The following is a 24,944-nucleotide window of genomic DNA, read 5'->3' as shown; positions in this document are numbered from 1 at the left end:
GTGACTACAGCAGCACTTCCTGTAAGGAAAGATTGTGGCCGTGCAATCGCGTTCCCCCTGGCCCGGCGCAGCTGACATAACCAGATGGCCTGTGGATTTTCCTGGCTCTCTGAAGAAGCTGCTAACTCCTTGGCCACTCTGCTTGACAGTTGTTACTCATAACATTTTTTTTTTTATTAATTAGTAACAAATCACAGCAACTGCATTAGGCTGCTTTTTAACTGTTTTATTTCTGTGGCTTTCAAATCCAATCCAAGTGAATACAGTGAAAAATGCACAGGTGTCTACTGCCCTCTGGCGGCTCAGATAGCTACATGTTTTTCCGATTGAAATAGGAATGTGTTTTAATGTGTACTGAACAGATGATTGCAACTGGCAATGTTTAACGTCATTATAGGAGTTGTTTTACATCATTGGATTTTCCTGGACATAACTGTAAATTGGCATTGATATTTATGTCACTCGTTAGGGCCCTGGTTCTCAGTCCTGCCCTGCTGTTTTTCTTTCCAACCAAGCTCTCAATTACTTAATTGAACGCCCAATTGAACTCAACTGCTTCATGTGACTCGTTAAGTTGTGTAACTTGTAAGTTGGAGATTTCAAGTTCCACCTACAGTTTCACATTTAAAATGAACTCTACAACTGTTTTAAAACATAAGATCTCAGATTAGTCAAATGATTAGTTCAATTAGGGTTCAATTAAGTACCCTACTAGTAATCAAATCATTTAGAGCTCAGCTAGAACAAAAAAAAAAAAAAAAAAAAAACAGCAGGGCAGGGGGTCCCCAGTACCAGGATTGACACTCACTGCTTTAGGGCATTAACTAATTAATTAATTACTAATACATAATTAATTAATTAATACTACTACTACTACTACTACTACTACTACTAATATTTTAGTAACTTATAAGTCACTATATAAACAATGTCACAAAGTACTATATAGCCCTTTTTTTGTGTTATTATTAGTATTAGTATTAGTCTGTGTGTATGTGTGCACACACCCTTCCCTTGAAACAATGGTATTCCTTGATACATTTAAACAGCCCCTTGCTACAGGTCATTCAATCAGCTGTGACCTTCACAAGTCTCTGGAGGGAATCAGAGATCAATATACCCAGAACATAAGTTTTATTTAAGAATCTCTGAATAACTTTCCAATGAACTGTAGATTACGCTTTACGTGCCTTTTACTGTAAGATGGCCATTTACGTGTATGTTGTGTGGAACACATGACATATTACGCCCAATGTTAAGTGCACAGTAGATACAGTAACACAGTTATTAATGGGTGTATTTCTGCGGTGGGGGTAGGGCTGGTGCAGACTGATGGTGAACTGTAATTACACTACATTGTATCTTACATTATGATTCTGTTCACATGAAGTTTGTAATGAAAGCTGCTGTGGGTCTTACTGTTTGATCAGGATACCTGTGCAACTACTTTGACCTACATCGCAGAGGCCCAGCATAAACGGATAAAGCGGGCACATTTATATTGAAGACACATATATAAATAGTCCCTTTGCATATGTGCAGTTCAACTGGAAACGTAGCCGAGGGTGGGAGGGGGGAAGTGGCCAGCAGCACCAGGCACACAATACTACATGCACACTATTCGCACAATAAATAAGGACGATGCAATCCTAGAAGAAGCGAAAGGCTTGAATCACATCCAGAGGCACCCAGCTCAGGATGCATCCGGACTGACCCTCCAGCAGAGGACTGAGCCGCAGCACGCCGCTGGAAATACACGGTCAGTCGGCCTTTTTATGTCTGCTCATCCCATTTATTTATTTTTTTATCTTTTTTTTATTTGCCGAATCAAAAAAAAAAAATAATAATAATAATAATAATAAAATAAAAAAATACTAATCCTAACGCGAGAGTTTGCAAGTTGCTCTCCCAGTTCGGCTGGAGCCGCGCATGACCCGATGCGTGTGTGTATTACTGTACCGGCCCGCAGGTCCAATCTCTGCTGCACAAACCACACTCGCCCGAGGTAGGCTGCTCTCCTCCTCCTCCTCTCCTCTCCTCCTCCTCCTCTCTTTCCCTGCCTGCGCTACACATTTCGGTCTCCCTTTCGCAGCGCCAGGATTTTTTTTTTTTTTTTTTTTTTACTCCTCCTTCGTATTATAAAGTCGCCATTTTGCTTCAGTGCCTATAAAAGCTGCTTGTGTTTTTATTTTATTTGAAAAGCCGAGGACCTGGCTTTTTTTTTTTTCTTTTTTTTGTTGCTTTCTTTCTTTTTTAATGGTGCATAGCTTTTTGTTTTTACCCACAGACGGCTGGGGGCACAGGAGGCGCCCCGTATTCATGGAGGGAGGGGGCAAGTGGCTGGAAAGAGGTGCACCCGTCCAGGTTGTTTAATTCTCCTCCTCCTCCTCCTCCTGCTCCTTCCTCCCTGGGAAGCCCGGCAGGATCTGCGAGATCAGGTCCCGGACTGCAGGGGTGATGCCAATGTCTCCTTAAGCTGCCAGCTGAGGGCACACCCTGACCCCACCGGCCACTGTGCTGGCACTGGGGGACTCCAGCACCCCAGGTAGGTGTGGCCTAGAGGAGCAAAACATGGGCAGTGGGGGTTATTACTGTGAATATAGACAGTGTTCATATTCAGCTTGGCCAGCAGTTTCTTAGTCCTAGTAGGCATGATTATGGGCATAAAGGCAAACTGTTTTGGTCTTCTGCTTCTCCTACATGATGTTATAGAGAATAGAGGGTATTATGTTATCAGATGTATTATGCACCAGCTCCCACCGTTATGTCACAGCCTTGTTTGTTTGTTTGTATGCCTGTGTTTGTTTCTTTATTCGTCCCGGTTTATTTGTAGTATTGCATGGAGTGAGTTGTAAACGCTGGCTAGTCGGTGCAGGCAGGTCCTCAGAGGAGGCCTAGGCTTTGAAACTCTGTCCAGCGCCAAGCCTCGGGGCTGGACGGGAGGTCTCCAGTTCCAGGAACTGCACGAGGCGCAGCCGTCCGCAGCTCGTTATCGTCCCGCTCTTAGGCCAGGAGTTTGGTCAGGCGTGTTCTTGGTGCGGCCCACCGCTAGGTTTCTCTTGTGTGTCGGCGTGGAATGGGGGGTGTTCGTCCCCGCTTCATCTTTGGCACGAGGATCCACGCCTCAGTGGGATAATGTTGGCAGGGCTGCTCTGAGATGAGGGAATAAGTAGAGGAAATGTTCATGCTTCTGGGAAGATCCTGGCGTAATTGACTGATTGAGATGCGTTGCTCCTGTCAGCCCTTCAGTGTATGATGGGCTGCATAATGAAAAGGCGAAAAAGTGGATTTAAGAGAATTAGTACGAAACCCAGACTGTTGGTTCTGTTATGCTGCTCTGATCTGTCAGGATTTATGGATTTGTGTCTTTTTTTTGTATTAGTGATTAGTTCAAAACAGTGACCCTTCCATGCCCCTTTAAATCAATGATTCAAGTCGCAGAAATAGTTGATAGACAGGACCTTTCTGTCTAGTAATCTTACCTGCTGACTGTGTTTAATTTTCTATGAATTATAAACTACTGATCATTATCTGTTTTGCACAGTGTCCATGTTTCCCTCAAATTTCAGATGCTAAAGAGTATATAAACCCTGTCAACGATATTGAAAAGAATAACAAAATACTAAACTTATTAAAGAATAACTAAAAAGGTGTTGTCAATGTAACTGGCATAGCTGGACATGTAGATTCTCTCTTAAAGGTGAAGAACAGATGCTGCTGATTGCTGTCTGATTTAGTGCTGAGCGTTACGATTTCCCCACGTCTACCCCAGGTATGGCAGACTCGAGCAAGAGCCGGCCGGGCAGCACGCCCTCTGGAGTAATCAAAGCCAGATCCACAAAGCAGTCCGGCCTGACAGAGGCGGCGAAGAAATTGGGCACAGAGGACAATAAACTGGGTGAGTGATGATTGGTTTTATTTTGTTTTCTCCATGCTGGTTGGGTTGGAGTGCCCTCCGTGGTGTTGTTGGGCTCCAAGAGGAACATAAAAGGTCCACACTTAGGATGTATTGAAAAGCTTTTCATTTCCCTTCAGGAGAAAGGCCAACATATGTTTGCTGCATCCTGGGTTGTTCACCAGCTGATAGCAAACACAGAAAAACAGGAATCTAATCCCACATCCAGTGGCATCTTTGCCCCCAAAAGAACATCTCCGCCTCCCCAAACGTCCATCTTTAATGTGGTGATTCCTGGCCTTGCTGATGATCGTTCCCTTGTTCATCTGGGTTCTATTTTTTCTCCTCCCTCGTCTAGTCTCTTCTTATTCAGTATGACATGATGTGGCCCATCAGGATAATGGTACATTATGCATTAGACTTCATATGGCAATCGCTGCCTCATTTTGTGGCTCAAACTCTAGAATCTAGAATCGAGTGCTATATTACGTGAGGAGGGTCGAGAGAGACTGCACATGTTGTTGTGTACTATACAGCCCAAACAAATAAATAGATGAAAAAATCATTCAGCACACCAAGCACTCCATGATACAGAAATATGACAAATATGTTTGTAATCTGGCAGCTGAAGGACGATTGATGGGCTTTTTAGGTGCATGCTCATCGCTCTATGTATTTTTAATTGTATGTGGGCGGCTACAAACATATTTGTGTGAAAGGTGGTAAACGCAATGGCAGACAAAGGTCTTTTTGAGTGATATTGGCTATGTTATTGCTGCTGCTTATTTGGTATGAGTTTTTTGGCCAACACAGAATGTGAGATGTTAGATTAAAGGTATTAGATGAAATGCAGTCTTAGTAATTGTCTGGAATCAGCTGTTTCTGGTGAAGTCTCAAACCAATTAGAAGCTGTAATCGCCTCATGAGTGAATCCTGTAATTGAAGGGGCCTGTTGAGGCATTTACTCGAAATGAATCAAGAAATCATTTGACGAGATGCTTGGATCGATAAGCTACTGGGAACCACACGAGTCTCTTCTCGTCTTTAACCTGTCTTATGTTCTTACGTTCGGCAACTCTCTCATTCCAGATACGTCTCTCTTGCTGCGGAAATGCAATTATAATCTGTGAAGGAATTCCTTGACCAATTTAGCAATGTTTTATATTAGCATTAAGTCTAGGAATGCAACTTGGTGTACATTCTGTTTTTTATATTCGAGTTCCAAGTAAAACTAGACTTCAGTTAGACTTAGGCCTGCATTTCTGCTTAACTAAGAGATGTGCAGTTAGAGATTAGTTACAGTTAGCGTTGGTTAATGATTTTAAGGGCAAACGGGTAGGTAGGAGGTGTAATAAAGCTTGTGGTTTGAGCACCACTCCTCTACTCTGTACACTCAGTATATTTCATCGGACCGCAAAGGCTGCGCGAGCCAAAACGAGACAACTGGGGAGCCCTGTTCCCAAGACAAACTATTTCTGTTCTAAGGGAAAATGTGTTATTAATTTCTGTCTTAGAAGACATTAAAGATGGAGAAAGGGACTATGAAATGTATCGTATAATTTGGAATCCAGTCAAAAGAATAATTAAAGGGATTCCTCAAATCCCATGGTGCGTTTCTGCTCTTACATTGGGACTTTTAATGAGGCAAAGTCTGCTTTTGGGTGGAAGAATATAAAGGAAATAATGAAGGAGTTTTTTTAGGCCCTCGTTACTGTCTTTCGCTGTCACACCTCATCTGCTTTACGCAAAGTCTGAATCCATTCAGGGATTTAAATTAGTCTTCAGCGCTCCCTGACAAGAGCTTCCTTTAACATGTCTTCCCTGATCATGGCTCTGTTTATTTCCCATTCCTTTAACCTGTTATGAAGCATATTATTCACTTTATTAACAATATGTATATATTTTTGTAAGTTTCTTTACTTATCACGTTCCTTTGAAAATCAATACCGTGCAATAAAGGGCGAATATATAAATGAATAATGTCTTTCAAGTGCCGAGGAGAAACAAAGAGTTCCAGCTGTAGATATACTGAGGGGCAGCATTTTCATCTGGGAAAACTTACATTGAGTTCTAAATATCATGAATTGTATTACCATCTCATTTGCAGATTATAGTAACTTTGTGATTAAAACGGGAGCAAGGCAAAATACAAGCACTGGCTTTATTAAGAGAAATGTTTTGTTTTGAAGTGTCAGAAGTCAAAAGCCATTTCTATGTGCTTGACCAGTGCAACCTGCAGAGAACTCTGGGTAATCAGCTGTAGAGTGACTTGCAATAGGACTGGTTTTAAATCTCATCTGACAGGCAGAGGAGAAGCAGGTTAAATAACTTGCTCAGGGTGACACACAGTGAGTGGTCAGAGCTCGATTCAGACTTGGCATCTTCCTGCTAACGAATCGTAACCCTCTAGCCTGCTCTTAAGTGCATAATTTGGGGACTTTGGGGTCCACATAAGCATAATCGTATGCAACATCACCCGGGAATGGAACACAATGGATACACGACACGGCACAGTGTGTTTATTTATGTTTTCGGTTGTAACTCCCGAAGGTGCATTAACAATTGCAGTAGCAACACTTTCATAAACACAGGCAGTTCAGCTCAGCTCACCGCAGTGAGAGATCTCCCACTTCCACCGAGAATGCAGGGATTGTCTGGAGAACGATATCAATCAAGTCATTAATAAATAGATATATAAATAATCATTCCAATTACAGCCATATCCCTCTGTATACGCCAGGGGTGATTTCCAGAGTGATTTGACCCTAGTGTATAATTGGAGTCCACACTGTGTAAAATATGTCCAGGAGATTGGGAGTGTCTGTAAGGGATGGCTGTTTTTCACTCTGGTGTTAAAGTGTTCCCATTTTCTAGATGCTTCATCTTTACCTCCGTGTAATTTGTGCCCAGTAACAGACACCAAACTGTTATGAAGGCACTTCAGGCGAGAACATTTTTCTCCCATTATATCTCTCCCCTCTTGTTGTAATAATTATTTAGTACGAGGAGGAGCTGCGGTAGGCATTTAATGTGCATACTTACGAGAATATCTTATGAGAAACAGAGGTTGTAATTATTCTGTCCAGCTTTGGGGCGGCAGTAACTGAGAGATCTTAAAATGCCTCGGCTGAATTGTACTGGTGATGTAGCATTTTTACGGAAGTGGAAATAATTGCCCTGGTGAACCTGAGACTGGGCCCTCGGTGTGCTGCGTCTTCTGGCTCATCTGTCAGTGCCTCACGAGTACCAGATCATTTGAACTATTGATATGTGGTCAGGCCTACCACGCCGTGCTTATGGATTTTATTTCATCCCCCCAAATGTTTTAATTACGATATGTACTGGGTGGAGACAATATTTATCGAAAAACACTTAATCATTTCAATGACTGGGATAAAAACCCTCTTGTTTTTCACTGATTCAGGTCTCTCTGTGTGTATTTATTTAATTCATTTAAGGAAATTAGAGGATAATATTTCTGCAACTGCGAATGCGCTTGCTTGTGTTGACTAAGAATATTGGATACCTCTTACTTTAGATAGTATCAGTTATAGTTTTGTAATATTTGTGTAGCCTGAAATCTGCTGAATACTCGACTGTGTGCAGGCAGTTGTGCGGGTAGCCATTTGTCTATGAGATTAGTGGGGGGTTGTGAGTCACCTTTCCAAAGAGGGCATTGAACTGTGAGAGAGTATACGCTAGCTCAGGATAATTTCATCTCAAGCATGCACATCATCTGAGAAATGACTTTCTCCTCCTTCCAAGGGCTCCTTTATCCTGCCCTCTGGCTTCGCTTTCCATCTTTTTAATAAGCTCTCCAGAAAAAAATGGTTTCTCATGTCGTTTCTCGTGCCCCCGAGCTTGTGTTATGTTGACATTATACAGACCTACCTTCTAAACAAAACTGGCACGTGCCAGACTTCTTTCTCAACCGTTGATGAATCTTACAGACTTTGAAATGGAGTCCCAAGGGCCCCCTAAACAATAGGAAAATATAGTAATATGAAAGGAAAAACAGTATTTTTAATATTATATTCATGCGTCCCCCATTTTATCTCAGCTGTTCTTATTGAAAACATCTAGAAAATACTTGTAGGCAAACACAATATCCCATTACCATGTAACCTCTGGGTCTCTAGTTGCAGTGTTGTTTATCACAGTGCTTTTAAAATAAATAAAGCTTGCTTTATGCTAAGATATTTTCTTGTTGGTTTTTGCACCAGCTCTTGTTTATTTATTTGTTTGTTTGCTTGTTTATTGATTGAGTGATTGATTCATTGATTGGTGAGATGGGATGCTAACAAGACCCAGGTGTTTTTGAAATGTGCATTTTAAAACATATGAATCAATAATATATAGAAAAACAGATGCCCGGACTAAACTTGCAGCTGTTGAGTATACTACTTACAAGGCTGAGTTATTGCAATATTGCATATTCTTGAAAATATCTAGCTTGGGAAAGATTTGCTAGGAACTACAGTGTGAAATTGTAGCCTGAATGACTAATTACTTAAGGATGTGGTAATTATCAGGGAATGCATGTTTTTTTATACTTAAAGAAAGGTGTTTACAGCTTTATAAATCGCAAGAGAGCCCAAATGAATATTAATTGTTTTTGCGTAAACGAAGAGAAGAAAAACTAAATTCTCGAAGCACTTATGACCAAAAAATAACCCTTTTTCTGTTTCTTATTATGAGGTTTATAGTTATGGGGTACATTCGCACAAATTGGAATTAAATTGTTACAGGCTTGTCAAACAAATGACGCCGTTATTTGATATTATTTTGCTGTTGGCAGCTTTTCAAAACTGCATTTCTTAGTCTTACTTGGCTCCGGCGCTTAGAAATGAACAATAAAGTGCAGCTGTATCTTGAGAACAGTTGTCTGATCCCCCTCCTATTAAATATGCATAAATTACAGATTAGTGTAGAGAGAAGGAAGATATTAATATAGTTGGATCTTATTCCCATAGCAACAGGCAAATAGCTAACCCCAGAACTGAATCAATTAACTACACTGTTCAAAACTATTTTTTTATTTTATTTGAATTTAAAATGCACACCCAGATTTACTAAAGTGCTGGTAAGTTTGATAAATCCACTTTCCATTAGCGTGTTATGAATATTTTAATATCTTTAAAGTGGGTAAAGAAGTTGGTGCAGTAGATGAGTAAATCTCTGGCTTTCAGAAACTCTCAACCGAGGTCTTTAAAGTTCTAATGCAGTTCAATGTTAGCATCTGTTCTTGAATATTAAAATGTACCCATCCTTGTTATTCAGCTTATTACGTACAATTAAGTACTATTTTGTCTTCTGCTGAATAAAACAAACACAAGAGCCTAAGAACGCCTCTTGTATCCTCCCCCTTCATTGGTGGCCACAGATCACTGGACACAATGTGGACCTTCTCCATTTAATGTAATGTTTAAGGAGTACACTGAGCGTGAAAGCCCCCTAATGAAATCAGCTGCTGGTTCGTACGCAAATGCAAACGTAAACGGAGGATTACAGCCCAGAAGCTTCCTGATTTACACGCTATCTAATTGTGGCAACAGAAGATGGTGTTAATTAGCATGCTTGTCCTTATTAAGCCGTGTTTGATACTTGAAGGAAGTCTTCAAAGAGAATTATGACGAGACGATAACTGGCTGGCACTAAAATTCAAGGAGTGTGCCGTTTTCCACTCGTCTTCACACTCGAGTGTCGCTAGTTGTACTTTTATGAGGACATTTATGTGGATGCATACATAAACCAGAGAAGGCCCAGAAGCAATGCCTGGATGGATTCTCTCCTGATGTCATTTTTATCTGTTGTACGTTTTAAGGCCTGTATTACCTTAATGACTTATAGGTTTTATTGAACCTAAACACATGAGTCATATTTAAATCCAATAACACTCTTCTATTCTGCTGTATTTGAAGGCACTTCTGCTAACGAGAAGGTCGAAGTCAAGAAAAAAGGACGTCCCAGGGCAGAAAATCAGGAACTTAGAAGTATTCCAGTAAGTAACACATCCTGAGGCCTAAATCTAAAGGCTGTATATTCTAGTTATTTCCTTTCCTCTTTATAAACACAAACCAGTGGTACTGATATTTGTCACGCAATTTGACATTGCAGGTTAGTCTTTACGATGTAAACTAGAGCTGGAGAGAAAGTAATCTGATTTTGGTCGACCTCAGAGGGGCTTTGTATTGTGGCACTTTAACAGACATTCCTCACATAATTTTATCTCCCCGAGGTATTTACTTTCGTGATACAGTGAAAGTCTAGTTACTAATTAAATTCACACAAAGAATAGTCGAAGTGATTGTATTAAAGGCTGAAGACAGTAATATTAAAAGTCCTCTGAGACAGAAGTACAGAAGGACGCTGTGTGCTTTGAAGTGTGCGCTATTTTGCAAATCAGAATAACACACCATTCTGTAATTGTTGTTTGTTTAGTGAGTGTTGAAGAACCATACTTGAATATTGCTTTTAATATTTAGGATTCACTTAAAACAAGTGATAATTGTTACAAAATCAAACAAAATGTCTGGACTTTAGCCTGCATATCTAAATGGCTGTTAGTCTTTTATATAACACTGTCCATTTTAAAGCTGGATCAACCCTGTCTAGCAAGCCTATTGTAGTTTGCTATAGTAGCTTGGTGTCTGTAATGAAAATCAGTGCTTTTATTTATGCTTTAACACTTTCCTTTTATATTTACATAAACCAATGGGTTAAATATTAGGCCTTTTAATGAAGAAAGGGTACATACTCTCACATTGCTCTTTTTATTTTGACTAAATGAAACTAAGATTTAAGTCACTTCTCTTTGGGGAAGTATTGTCTATAGAAGTCCACTGTTGAACAGTTTGGCTGATGTATTAATCTAAAATGAGAACTTAATAACTGTTGAGATGGGCTGTACAACTTTTTTTGTCTTCTCTTAAAGACTAACATGTTGTGATGTGGCTTTTGTTTCACATCCTCTTTCTGGAACTAACCAGTATTAACTGCACCGTCCCTAGGGCTTCTACTAACCTCTCGATTTTGCCCTGTAGGCTGGTATGATGGCTCAGTGGAAGGAAGAGTTTAAGAATCACTCCCGCGTAAAATGCCCCAGCTCTGGGTGCTGGCTAGAATTTCCAAGTATTTACGGACTAAAGTACCATTACCAGCGGTGCCAGGGGGTAAGAACGGAATGGACCCATGATGCTTTGTGTTTATGCTACCGTAGAATTAAAGGGGAACTCCACCGAAATTCCATAATTTCTCAGGCTATTCTATAAGGAGAAACATATTCTGTGGAGTGAGCTTATCATGTCTAGAAAACAGCAAGAGAACTCACTCCACAGAAAATGTTTCTACTATGGAATTTCGGTGGAGTTCCCCTTTAAGAATACAAATTGCTTTGCTTGTGCTGCACAAAATGGCAGGCAGATTCTCCTTTGAACCCCTGAATCCTGCTCAAGCATATATTCTCTGTGGAAGGGAGAGAACAGTAAATTCACAAAGTCACCCCATTTCAAAAGTACTGTATCATAAGAAATAGCCCCAACCTTGCAATTCAACCTATTGATGTGGTCCAGAGTAGAGGGAAGCTTTACTCACTGATTGGTGAATGGAAGCAATAAACAAAACCAATTAAACCAATAATTGAAAATTCTGGAAAGATTCTGAAAGTGGACAGGTGATTTTGTTTTATCACTAGGCAGTGGGCAAACATAATCTCCTCTCATTGTTAACTGTTGTGGCAGTGCTTGACTGTAATTGACCTTCTACTGTTGTTCTATCATTTTCTTTTCTTAGGCTACTATAGCAGAGAAACTGAGCCACCAGTGCCCTTATTGCGAAGCTGTATTTGCATCCAAAATCCGCCTGCAGAAGCACAAGGCCTGGAACCACGCTGAGAAGGTTTCACAAGAACAAAAAGTTGACAACAAAGTGCAGAAAGCGACCGTCAAGGGCAATGCTAAGAAAAGGTGCTCTTACTGGATAAATCTGTCATGCGATTTACTACCTAAAACAATCAGATCTGCAGTTACTTGAACTTTCTTTTTGTTACATGATGTCACTCATCCATTCATCTGTTTATTCATGTTTGTTTTGTTTGTTTTCTAATCAAGGGCTGCGGAGAACAGTGGAGCCACCCCGGTCATGAGTAAAGTGAAGAAGATGCAGGAGGTGTCGCAGCTCTCTCAGAACGGCGAATGTGTTGCACAGAAAGCTGACAAGAAACACACGCAGGGCACGTCCTCTGAGGAGTCCCCCAAGACCCCCGGTGGCAGCGAGAGCGAGACAGGCAGCCTGCCTCCCCCGTTTCCCGAGGAGGACCCCGAGCGAACAAGGCACAGTAAGATTACTACACCTCGTAGACTAGCAGGACCCTGAAATGGATGCAGTGTTTTTGTTTTTATTTTGCTAGTTTTGGGGATTTGTTGGTTTTTAAGAAAAGCTCAATAAAGCTACAAAAAGTACAAAACAGCAGCAATCACAGACAAGGAAACATTCAGAGGAATATCACAAAATAGAGATAGTACAATATTAGATTCGTTAATTTCAGAATTAGAATCTAGAAATTTGGTATTGGATATATAGTATTGCATTATCTGCAGTAAACTGAATGTGCTACCTTTTTGAATTGCCTGACAATGAAAAGGTGCTGGTACAGTTTTGTTTCCAGAACTGCTATGGAGACTTAGAAAGTCCCTTTTCCCTTGGAGCACAAGTCTCCTGATACGTGGAAGTGGTGTGGCTGGGGATCGTGGTGATGGGGGACACAGATCAAAACAGGACATTGGTTTCCACACAAAGAATGGTGAGGGGTAGGCTTTTAAAACTGAGCCGCCCTTGAACTGAGAGCTTGCGTTGATCCCAGGAGACTTCAATGAAGCTAGAGCACAGAGCTCCCTGTGTGAGAGCCTAATTATACCTCGTCTTTAAGAGTATATGGGCATATTTTACCAAGAAACTGGAGATCTTTTTATTGTGTTGCTAAAGGCACTGGGCTAATGAAAGCAGCATCAGGAAGTAAACCCTTTCAGCATGAGAGACTGTTCTGAGTTGTTGTGATGCTGTAGAGATAAAGCTAGTACAGCGCATCACCAAGAAAAGGGGAGGAAAACATTTTCACATTGCTTAAAGGCAGTGGAAATATATTTCGGTGGCTCTGTGTTTTGGGCCTTTGTGGATGTATTCATCCCTCTTGCACAGTGCAACCTAGCAGTGCTGTATTTGCAGAAGGAAACACAAGCTATAATCTCTGATCTACAAGGCATGATAGTATTTTACTCACACTATATATTTATCACCTGATAATGATGAGCAAACTACTGTTGTGAAGGCTGTCTAAGTAATGTGTGGTGCAGCCTGAGCTTTCTTGCATTGTTAAAAAGCTGCTTACCTTGGGCACTACCAGGCATCGGCCACACCTGCATACAGTGTGTATGAGGGGAAATCTGCGTGAATAATTGACAGATTGGCTTTGAGGAAACATTAGCAATACATTTTGGAGTGTAGAAATAAAAATAAATCTAGATTTTGTGGTTTATGTCTTATACAAATCTAAAGAGGTGTGATTTTCAAGCTTTACAGTTAGATAAGAGTGTATAAATCATTAATTGTAATCATTCATTTATAGAATGCAGTTGTTTTGTTGTCAGGTGGGGGTAAGAGCAAAAAGTTAATATTTATTTTCCATAAATCAGGCAGGATTTTTTTGTAAATGCATCAGTATATTTCTGTCACCTGTAATTATAGTTATAGTCATTTTGTATTTTTTGATGTCCAAGAATGCTGTCTTAGCTACCTCGGCTAGAGTTGGTGTCACTTTAGTGTCCTCTAGGTTTTTGAAAGTGTTTGATCGGATTGTTTTACTCTTCACTCGAGCCAGGAAGGAAACAGAAAACTCCAAAGAAGTTCACAGGGGAACAGCCATCCATTTCAGGAACCTTCGGCATGAAAGGTAATTATAGTCTCCAGTCTTCACGAGATTAAACTAACTTGTTGGCTTTGTTACGCGTCTGGAATTTCCATGGTATTTACATTGTTCATTAAACAAGGTAATGTACTCTTAATTTTCCAGTAACATCTGCAGCAACGGCCTATAAATTATTACACTTTCTTTGCCAACTTAGTTTGGAGAACAGCCGCTTTCTATATGTTTGTAATATTTTCCATTTGCTGCTTTCTCATGGTCTAAAGCATCTCAAGACCGTTCTCTGGTTTGCCATACCTTGCAACCCTGATCGGCCATTGCCTGAATTTATCGCATGTTACTTTTAGCCCCTTTAATTGTGCTTTCCAGTACTTAACCAAGATGCCAGTCATTTATATCAGCAACTCAAAGCTTTTAAAGACGTTTCCCCATCACCCCCCAAAGAGGCCTTGATATTCCATATGTTAGTGATTTTCCTCTTCGTAATTGTCTCGGGAATTAAGGAGGTGTGTAATTTCCTGCTACAGCATGGTAGCAGTCTCAAACATCCATCAGAAGATGCCCACCCAAGGGTAGAAACACAGAGCCCCCTGCCTATTGCAATAGTTTGTTTTGTCACCTGTCATACTTGTTAAAAAAAAAAACTTTTCATGTACAGAACACAAACACAGCAGGAATCAAACGGTTATAATACAATCAATCGCAAAAAGTGTTGTGAAAAATGTAGTGTTAGACATCGCCAACGTGTTGCTTTAATTGTGAAAGTAATGGGTCTATACACACAGTGTTGTGCAACGCTACATTTTCCAGAACTTCATTGGCTCTTATGCAACAGGGAATCACCCTTAAAGTACAACTGAAGACTCCTGTATCAGACCAGGTAGTTTTGAGTTAGACTTCTTTTGTCAACGTTTGATAGAATCATAACTCACATTCATATAGTCTCCTGGCTTAGCTCAATATTTTGCACACTAGTAATGGACTTTTTGCTGCAACGACTAATATCAAGTTTGTCTTTCATTAAGAGACCACCTTCAGCCCAAGACACTTAATTATCGACTTGGCCTATTATCTAACAGGGGAGTTCTCCCTGTGTCAGGTATTATTGTTTAAATGATTTATTTTTTTGTTTGATGTAACAAAATTGACACTCATACCGTAATGTAATTTCTTTAACTAGACCATTAAATGACATGCAAAATGATGTTCACGAAAAATGCTAATCAGACACATGAATGCAAAGCAGAGGTTTGAACTTCATGCTGTGTTTTTCGGACCGTCGTTTTCGTCTGACTTGGTTATAAATACGTATTTTTAAGGGCTGAACAAATCAGAGGAGAAGATGAAGTCTGGGAGAGGGAAGAAATCCGACGGCAATGTCTTTAATGAAGAGGCGATAAGGAAGCTGCAGAGCTCGGCTTTGAGGAAGGAATCTGGCGCTTTCTCACCTGGTAAAGATTTGTATTTTCTCTCAACAAGGCAGATGGTCCTGTACTTTGAAGTGTGCAGAGGGTGAATCTGCCAAATTTACTATCGTCTCTGAGACAGACTCTTACGGAGGTTTAATCAATGAGTCGGGTGAAATGTACTAAGAAAGTTGACAGTTGAGAGGCGTAATTAGGCGTTTTCATGAAAGCGCAGTGTGTGATCAATGCTCCTGTGGAGAAGAGGAGCATTAGTAAACTGAAAAAGGCAGAGAGTTCATTATTTTGAGTTAGGAATTTAAAAAAAGACAGAGGACATGGCATCAAACACGTTAAAAGCCAGGCAAAGCATTGTCAACATGAACAAAATACAGAAACCTTAGAGTCATAGTAATAGTAACTGTTTAGTAATTACCCCTATCTTTATTGCAGCTAATGCAGTTCAAGAAATGTACTTTAATTTATTTTTGTGCAAGACATGTACTGAATTTTGTGCAGACGTATCCCGCTTTCTAGCACAATGAACAGTCCCTCTGTCCCGATAGGGCTAGATGTTTGTGATGTGATGTTTTACTACGCAGGCAGCTGGGGGACCCCTTAGGTGCGTCTGTCGCCTTGCCGATGGTTCTGTTTGTGTTGATTCCGCCCCTCAGGGAGTCCCGAGGCGCAGTGGCAGCACGCGATCACAGAGAGAGGCGAGGTTGTCTGCCCGACCTGCTCTCTAGTCACCAGGAAGACTGTTCTCGGCCTCAAGAAACACATGGAGATCTGCCAGAAGGTATGGAGTCGAGGGGGCTTGGCTGTTAATTTTTCCATTTTAAAAATAGCATCTGTTTATAGTAAGCTGTCATCTGCCAAGTGTTATTGTTTCTATAGTTTTTTTGTTTGTTTGTTAACCCATAGTAAGGCTAGGCTGTGTTCGTGCTTCAGTCCTGTTCAGTCCAGTTCAGTTGTTTACTGCGTTCAGCTCGAACAGCAAAACAGGCTGTAGTGGATGAGTCACGCAATTAGACAGTGTCTGGACTCGGTCCCAGTCTCACCAGACAACTTGTTTTGGTTACAAACCCATTAAGGCCACTGTATTCACTGCATTATTAAATAAATTGCACAATGCACCATAATTGTCTTCTATTTATAACTAGATGGAAGGCTACACAGCAAAAAGAAAATCCTCCAGCTTTCCCTACACCTGGAGTTTGGGACAGGTTACCTGTTTCAAATATCACACTGTTTTCTCACCAGTGTGATTTTTAAGTTGTGTTAGTACATTAGTGTTATATTTCAGCCGCAGTGAAGCCACTCGCCCGTGCTTCGGTATTTTCTGAAATTCCACGCCGTTTTGATTTGAAGGTTAAGACCTCTGTAAGTGACTAACTGTGTCTTTGTATTCATAGCTGCAGGACGCCTTGAAGTGTCAGCACTGCCAGAAGCAGTTTAAATCCAAAGCTGGCTTGAATTACCACACAATGGCAGAGCACAGCAACAAGGTGGGCGGCTCTTGCGTGCTTTATTGTAACTGACGAACAGAGGTTTAATGAAGATCTTAAATCATGCATATGACAACATGGCAGTAATGCAATTTTGTGAGATTCGTAACCCATCAGCTTTATGCAAATTTAAGTGAATCACCCTTAAATAAAAAGTCAAAACTCAATGTCCTTTTTTTCTCAACACAACCCTTCCAGTAACTGAACTGGAACTGTTTGACAGCCAGAGAGGGATGAGAAATTCGCCTGAGGGCTGAGGTATTACAAGAGAAAAACAAGTTTCAAAAGTTATCTGGAGACCAGATTGTATTCCCACTGAGTGCTGCTGCCTGGGGCAAATGTTGATCTAAGGAGCAGAAATAATGTGGTGCATCGTCAGGGCTACAGCAAGGATAGGCAAATAACATCTGTGGCTCTTTGAAGACAGAGCTGTGCCAGAGCTGGTCCCAAAGGTATATACTGTTCATTGTTTCTCAGGCCAGAGTCTAATATTATATACTATTATTTCAAAGCACTCCTGATGTAGTGGTTTCCAAATCCAATGCACAATAGGGGCTGTGGTTTCGACATGTACTGTGGTTCACCACAGAGAGTGCGTCTGCGAGCCAAGCCCGTCTGTCTGCCTGCTGGAAGAAGCGCTCTCGTCTTCTGTTGTTGTTCAGAGCGAGAAAAACAAGGTTCTGCTGCAGATAGGGTTCATGGGAATTACAGGCCATGTGTTTTCATCTCCCTGGACTGTATACAACCAGGATGCAATCGAGAGTTAATTCTCAGTAGGATTGTACTATATATGAATGTGGATCATAGTTGCTTAGCAGTTTTCTGAGTTGAAGAAGGATGTGGCCGGAATGATTTGAAAACGGCTGCAATGCGAACAAGCCCTTAGAAAAGATCGATATCATCATCCCTGTGCATCTGCGGGAGAAAAAGGAAGCCCTGGTTTTCATCATTATTTTTTATCATTATGCTCAAAAATAAGATGCTGTTTTTGTTTCTGAAGCCAATCGTGAATGAAGGTCTCGTTCAAGATGGACAGGAGGAGAGGGAGAGACTGCGGAGAGTTCTCAAGCAGATGGGGAAGCTGAAGTGTCCTAATGAGGTAAACGCAGGCAGCATTTTCCTACTGGCATTAAAATACTATTACTTGAGCTTAAAAGAACAACACGAATATACTTAAATACGAGTTTGCCAGTCTGTGGAACTAGGTCTAGACAATTCAGGAAGCACCACGTTTACAGTGGAAAATTACACAGATGATTTCTACAGTTCTACATATTTTATTTTATTTTTTACCTTACAATTCTTTCCATTCATGTTTTTATTAAAAGGGGGATTGGGAATGTACAGCTGCAGTTTCAACGTGGAAAACGTATCATTGCTAGTAATATTTATGTATTGTACAAGACATTTACAGACATCTGGAACCTAATAATAGTCCTTAATATAGTGATTTATAATTTAACATTACACTTACTTAAATGAGTATTCTGTAATTCAGCACCCAGGTGTTTCCACCCTGGGTCTATGTCACCTGCTGCTCCTGTCTCCCCCAGGGCTGCACAGCCACTTTCTCCAGCCTCATGGGCTACCAGTATCATCAGAGGCGCTGTGGGAAGGAGCCGTCGGACCTGGAGAAGCCGATGTTCAAGTGCAGCCACTGTGGGAAGACCTACAAATCCAAAGCTGGCCATGATTACCACGTGCGATGCGAACACACCGCCATCAACGCCACGCCGGTAAGAGAAGCAGAGTCCTGTTCATATGTGCTACTCCTAAGGGCTCAGTCAGGGGAATCTGGAGCTGCAACCCCCGCTGGGTCAACCCGTTCCCCAGTGTAGCTGTGTTTGTCGCTCTGTTTGTACCCGACGCATCTGCGCCGCATGAATCTGTGTGCGGTGTGTCTGCTGTACCTGGTGACTCAGCTGTTGTTGTTTTTTTTTTTACCTGTTTTTGAGTATCAGATCATTTGCTTGTTTCTGGGAATGCATGCTTCTGTTCTGGTGTGTGTGCACTACAGACTCCTGTGGAGACGCTGCAGGAGGTACAGGAGGAGGACCACCCGATGCAGGAGGAGGAGGCGGTGGAGGATTTTGAGAGGACCCCCAGTGGGAGGGTGCGGCGCCGTTCAGCCCAGGTCGCCGTCTTCCACCTGCAGGAGATCGCCGAGGACGAACTGGCCAAGGACTGGAGCAAGCGCCGCATGAAAGATGACCTGGTCCCCGACAGCAAGAGAGTAAGGGTCCAATTTCAGAAGAGACAGAGCAGACTCAGTGGCAGGTTGTGTCATTTAGGGCTCTGTTGAAGTCAACACACAATAAAGAGAAACTTTGCTGACTCACTCTAAATTCTTGGTCTAAGTACAGATAACGCTTAATAATGTAAATTCATGTAATTGTTTTTTAATCACTCATCTCCAGCTTCAGTTTTATACGACTACGCTTGATCGGTGATGGTGCTGCTTTTAAATGAATTCCTGAAATCAGTTTTGTATTACTTTAATGTAATTTGAAATCACTCCTTTTCCCTTCAGCTCAACTACACTCGTCCAGGGCTTCCAATATTTAATCCGAAAATGCTAGAAAGCTGGAAGAATGAAGTCAAGGACAAGGGCTTCATCTGTTGTCCTAACAGCGTAAGGCAATATACTTCTTATTTATGAGTACTACGCTATCAACAAGACAGTAAGATTTGCACTTCATTACAGGAAAGGTTAATTATTGTAATTGTAATTTGTGGGTCAAAGTTTAGATCTGGTCCAGGCCTAGCTGCACTAGAAAACATAGGTCTGATATACCTCCATACTTTGCTGTTCAATACCCACAACAGATAGTCATTCAGGAACATAGGTATCCTTAGATATTGTTCCTTGCAAGGAGACTTTTAAGTTGTATACATCTGCCTGTTGTGTGTAATGGTACAAATGGTACAAATGTAAATATGCTTTTCATCGTGATTATTGGGGAGACTGTACTATAATGTAGAGCAATATTGTAATGTTTTCAATTTACTCTAATCATTTTCTGTAATAATTTATTTGCAGGGCTGTGAAGCTGTCTATTCAAGTGTTTCAGGACTAAAAGCTCATTTAGCAAACTGTAATAAGGTATGCACTTTTTAACATACACATTTAAAACACTAGTATACTAGATTACCTTTTACACTGTCATTATATAATACAATACTTTATAATCAATAAATGTTCACCAGTTTGAATAGGGCTAACTATATATAATACACCCCAAAAAAGTGCCTTGCTTCCTCTTACGTAAAAACACAGTAGAAAATGTCAGGCCGCTTTGTCAGTGGGGTCTGTAGTGGTCACTGTTACCCCAGAAGATGGACCAGTCTCCTTATGTTCTCCAGGGCAGCGGCGCTGTTGGCAAGTATCGATGCTTGCTGTGCCAGAAAGAGTTCAACTCAGAAAGTGGAGTGAAATACCACATCAGTAAGACTCATTCTCAGGTAGGCCCTGCTTCTGCCTTCGTCCAGTCCAGAAATCCATTGTGTGACATGCAGAGTTTAAGGGGATACTTCGGTATTTTGGCATTTTAGCCTGATTTCCTACTCACCCAGAGTCATACAAATGCATGGATACCTTTTTTATGTTGTGCATCCACTTTGAAGAAATTTGAGTTTATCATTTCGTCAGCTTAGCACAAATGCTGAAGCAAATGGTCGCGAATCACTGACTCTCAAAAAAGCCGGCTAATAGGTGTGGAGCACATTTGTACATTATGTCTTCTCTACAAGTCTATACAAAATCTAAAGTATTTTGATTAATGTTTTAAAAATATTTTTCTGTTGGACCTATCTCGCCGAACTACGCATTTCATCAGCTGTGATGCAGTCAGCTCAAGTATAAGCTTGCTGTGCGGGAATGAAAACACAGAGACCACAGGCAGAACCCAAAGTAGTCCATAAATCATTTCTTACGATTACCAGTAAATTAACTATTTATTTACTATTTATAATATTGTAAGACAACAAATGACAAACGGCCAACTTTTGAATAGTTAAAAGATCTATTAGCCAGATTTGGGAGTGAGCGAATTGCGATCATTGGCTTCCAGCAATTGTGCTATGCTAACGAAACTTAATTTATGCTTAATTTCACAGATCTAGTAGCAAACTATCCAGGCTTACATGTTATCAACAGATTTTCCTATGAAGTAGCAGTTTTTAACTGTGAATCTGTTTAATCTTAACAAATGGAGTATACAGGAGGGAGGAATTAGGGGACTGTTTTTAAATGGTGTTCGTGGGGGGTGAGACATGCACTTATCTCAGTGTTTCTGATTATGTCTGGGTGCAGAACTGGTTCCGGGCGTCTCATACTGTAGCTCCCAATAGCAAAAGGAAAGAACAACGTAATGGTTTAAAGAAGGACTTAAAGAACAGCACAACTGGAAAGAAACGAGGACGGAAGCCCAAGGAGAGACTACCTGAAGCCCCACAGAGGCCTGTGGAGGTTCCTCAGTCAAAGACTAGCACTGCAAGCTCCTCGGACAGCAGTCCTTCTCCGGCAGCAAACAGAACCAACCCAGTCCAACAGAGAGACACAAAGACGCCTACAAAGAAAAGAGGGAAGCCCAGGAAGGTGCCATCTAACTAATCTGAGCATAGAAGATGTACAATGAAATTCAAGAAATCGCAAGCAATTGCATTTCACTTCTAGATATGAAGGAGTACATAAAGAACCAGACAGTAAAGAAGAAAAAAAAACTAAAACATTATTTCCTGTATTTAATTTGAATTTACCATGTGTTTTTTAACCTTATATATATATATATGTAAGTATGTGTGTATATATATATTATACATACATACATACATACATACATACAGTATATGTGTGTGCTGGTATATACTGATATATAGTACTCTTTTTCATTCCATTTTCAGACCTCATTTAAATTCTTAGGCTATTAACAAAAGGGGCGTCTATACCTGCAATCAAGGCAAAACCCCTGTTATATATATATCTCTTTTTTTTAAACAAAGTAATATTTCAATAACTTTTGCGTAGTTATCTCAACATGTACGTAGGTTTATGTTGTGTTTGAGAGGTCATAAAAGGATCTGTAAGCTATTTGATTAGCATGGTCAGGTAATTTCTAGTGTTTTGTTTTATGTATTCAAATCCAGATCTTGTCCATCTTACTCTAAAAGGAAGAACTTAAAAAACATAAAAGGTCAAACTTCTGCTTTTTTCCTGTTTGTGTATTCTTGTTGGTTTGATTGTGGCAGCTGAACTTTGAGAGTGACAAATTCCTTAATCTTTGATGGTAGCAGGGTGGCTTTGATAATGAGCTGCAGTGCAATATTTTATTCTAAATAGCCAACTCCATATTTTCGAAAGTAATATTACACAACCAAGGCCATTAACTCAGCTCCTTCCCTCACTCCTTAGTTATTACACTCGCACTTCAAACACACTAATTGTGGTAAACTAAGTGTGGTGAACTAAACTAAGTGTGGTTTATTGGGGTTCCACCACTGTATTTGGTATTTTCTTAACTCTTTGCCTTATATCACAAATAACATTGTGTGTGTGTGGGGGGGTGGGGGTTACCCACAGAATCAAGAAAAAGTCTGTAAATTAACAACTTTATTTTCATCAGAAACTGTTTACCTTCGGATCGCAGCAAAAATACTCACCTTAAACAATCGACTGTCTTTCTTGTCGGCAAATAAATAATGTCAGAGTGGTACAATAACTGCTATTCTTCTAAAGAATAGCGAGCATTTACAGCGCTGTTTTAGACCCTGTCCTGAATTATTGCAGTGAAGAGGCAATGTAAATATATGTGTCTGTATTTTAGTCTTTGAAAGAGATTTTACTCTAGAAGATGGTTTTAAAAGATGCGTTAAGACACTTTGTTGAAAATAAAAAAAAATCTTGCAAAAGCCAATTTGCACCCTATCCCCTTTCTCCACAATTGCAGTTTTATTCAGCGCGGCATTGCCAGGATTCATAAGCATGGTCAAGCTCAATGTCCATATGCAACGATGCCAGCAGGTTTAGCATTTAAGATATAAATACAGTTTATATTTTTAGAACTTGCAGCACAATTAAAGTCGTTATTTTGTGTTGTTGTTTTGTATTGTTTTCATTTGCTAGGGTTTAGATGTCGCTAGCAAAGCATTTGTTTTAAACCAATTATAAAACTGACATATTTTTTAAATTAAATGAATCTAGAAATATACAACGTAATAAAAGCGTGTTGAAAGAGCTCATGAGTATTCTAACCTGTGAGGAGGGATACTATTTACTGCTGGTTGTTAAACTTTGTTGCCTTGCACTTTAAAACTCCCATTGATCTTGCACTTCACGGGTAAAATGTAGTTCTCTGAAGTGGGTGTGTATACCAAGCTTAAGGAACATTACAGGGCTTAGCCGTCCAGTACTTCACCCATGGCGTCACACTTTATATGTTGATAGCTTTTAACGTACTATAGTGTGACACAAAAAGGTGAATGAAATCAATTTATAATCTCATGAAACTTGTACCTTATATATTTTTAGGAAAATAAATACTTGAAGTTTAAACAAATGATTAAAAATGAAATTATAGCTAGTCAATATATTTTGATTTAACGATTTAAGCTCCACTCTTACAAGGTATTTGACTTTATACTAGATGTAGGACAAACCACCATAGATTAGAAGCCATACATTTGTTTCTTTCTTCCTTCTTACTTCGATGGCCACCAGCTTATTACACAGATTTTGGGAAATTAGTATGTGTTGAAGTTGTTACCGGAAGAATCCCTTACACAAGAACTCCTGAGTGGAATGAGATGAAATGGGTGAACTAACAGCTAATCTACCTAATATACACCTAACCGGGTGCATAGCAATTCAACATGTCCATCTAATAATGTCATAATTTATTTTTTTCCTGAGCTTACACTGCAGTGAAGCAGAAAAACTGAACATAAACCATAACAGGAAGTGTCTCATGGTAGTTATTAATCCGTTAACATTATAGGGTATGTGCTTCCTTCATTAAGCTTGACTTCTATAGCTGACAGTTCTAAGCCGATGTGTAAAAGGAGATCTGTACAAGCAGTTCACATAATATTGTTTTATTTCACTCCAGAAACCTCATAGTTGTACAGTCGGATCCACCTTAGGGAAAACATAAGCTCCATTGCCAAAGTTGTTTTCACATTTTGGTATTGTTACTGAAACTGGTATTATTTTAATAATTACTTTAATTTATAGCCCAGGTCTAAACACATTTACGAGTGTTTGGGGGAATTAACACCACCTTGGACAGCCAAGTGTTATTCACAGAATTTGTTTCCACTTCTAGTTACCTAATACTATTCAATATTTAATATTTAATGTATGGTAACTAGCGCCCCACAATGTGTCTGCACTAATCTGTGTTTTTTATTTTATTATTTCTAAAGAGCCTCTGTTGTGGGCATTTAAGCTTTCTTAGCTTTGAAGAGGTGTCCAGCGCTAGTGTGGCCATGGAGAAAAGAAAATGAGATACCGTCGTTTTAAATCCTGGCCTATAAATAAACCTGCCTAGCATACACATTATGTGGAATATCTTTCTAGTGGCTCTGGAGGAAATATTGACCTGTGTGCTGTTAGGAATCTGTTTTTTGTTGTATTTTAAACTGCCTCTTTTGAACTGCTTGTTTACAGTACAAGCCTTCAGGTTCTTCTCATGAAATGTCAGCACGTGACTTGCAACGTTTTTTTTTTTAACCATCTGTTCATTCTGATATACTACAACTATATATGGTCATGTGGAAGTGTTTCTCCCTTTTCTAGGAGTTCAATATACTGAGCGTCAATATCTCAATATGATCATAATCACTGTGCTTACAGAGAAACTATTTAATCTTAGCATCTGTGATCTGTCTTCCTAGACTACCTGGCATACTTATGCGTCACTTTTAAATGCAGTACAGAAAGTACTCTTAAAGCTCAAACACTCTGCAACTACCATAATAAACATTAATATCGCCTTTCAGAAACATAATTCTGGCCTATTTTAGTCAGCTTCTCTATATTACTTTATTCCACATATACTATTGCTACTTTAAGGGTACATGGCTACATTTGTGTGTGTGTGTGTGTGTGTGTGTGTGTGTTGCATTTTATTTTATTTTTCTAAAGGACGACGAAATAAACATTAGGTAGCCACAATTGAGTTTGAAAATATCATGTATTGTATCTCAAAAGTGCACTATTCCCC

The 24,944-nt window shown here is 40.1% G+C and overlaps 1 protein-coding gene across 2 annotated transcripts; it reads left to right on the top strand.

The window, feature by feature from the left end:
- The first annotated feature begins 1,913 nt into the window (after positions 1-1,913).
- znf512b (zinc finger protein 512B) lies at positions 1,914-22,637 on the top strand. 2 transcript variants are annotated; one of them, XM_066702395.1, is made up of 18 exons: positions 1,914-2,005; positions 2,288-2,545; positions 3,773-3,898; positions 9,817-9,896; positions 10,939-11,067; positions 11,687-11,859; positions 12,004-12,230; positions 13,770-13,841; positions 15,134-15,265; positions 15,892-16,016; positions 16,633-16,725; positions 17,726-17,824; positions 18,279-18,461; positions 18,743-18,958; positions 19,256-19,357; positions 19,766-19,828; positions 20,089-20,187; positions 21,038-22,637. In XM_066702395.1, the coding sequence occupies exons 3-18, from the start codon at positions 3,775-3,777 to the stop codon at positions 21,335-21,337; spliced, it is 2,217 nt and encodes a 738-aa protein (XP_066558492.1). In that variant the 5' UTR covers positions 1,914-2,005; positions 2,288-2,545; positions 3,773-3,774; the 3' UTR covers positions 21,338-22,637. The 2 variants fall into 2 exon arrangements, with proteins under 2 accessions (XP_066558492.1, XP_066558493.1); XM_066702396.1 differs by lacking the exon at positions 10,939-11,067.
- Positions 22,638-24,944: the final 2,307 nt, after the last annotated feature.

Source organism: Amia ocellicauda, chromosome 4 (genome assembly GCF_036373705.1).
Source record: "Amia ocellicauda isolate fAmiCal2 chromosome 4, fAmiCal2.hap1, whole genome shotgun sequence".
Lineage (NCBI taxonomy): Eukaryota > Metazoa > Chordata > Actinopteri > Amiiformes > Amiidae > Amia > Amia ocellicauda.
Note: the sequence above shows the minus strand (reverse complement) of the source record. Positions and strands in the feature narration are given on the sequence as shown.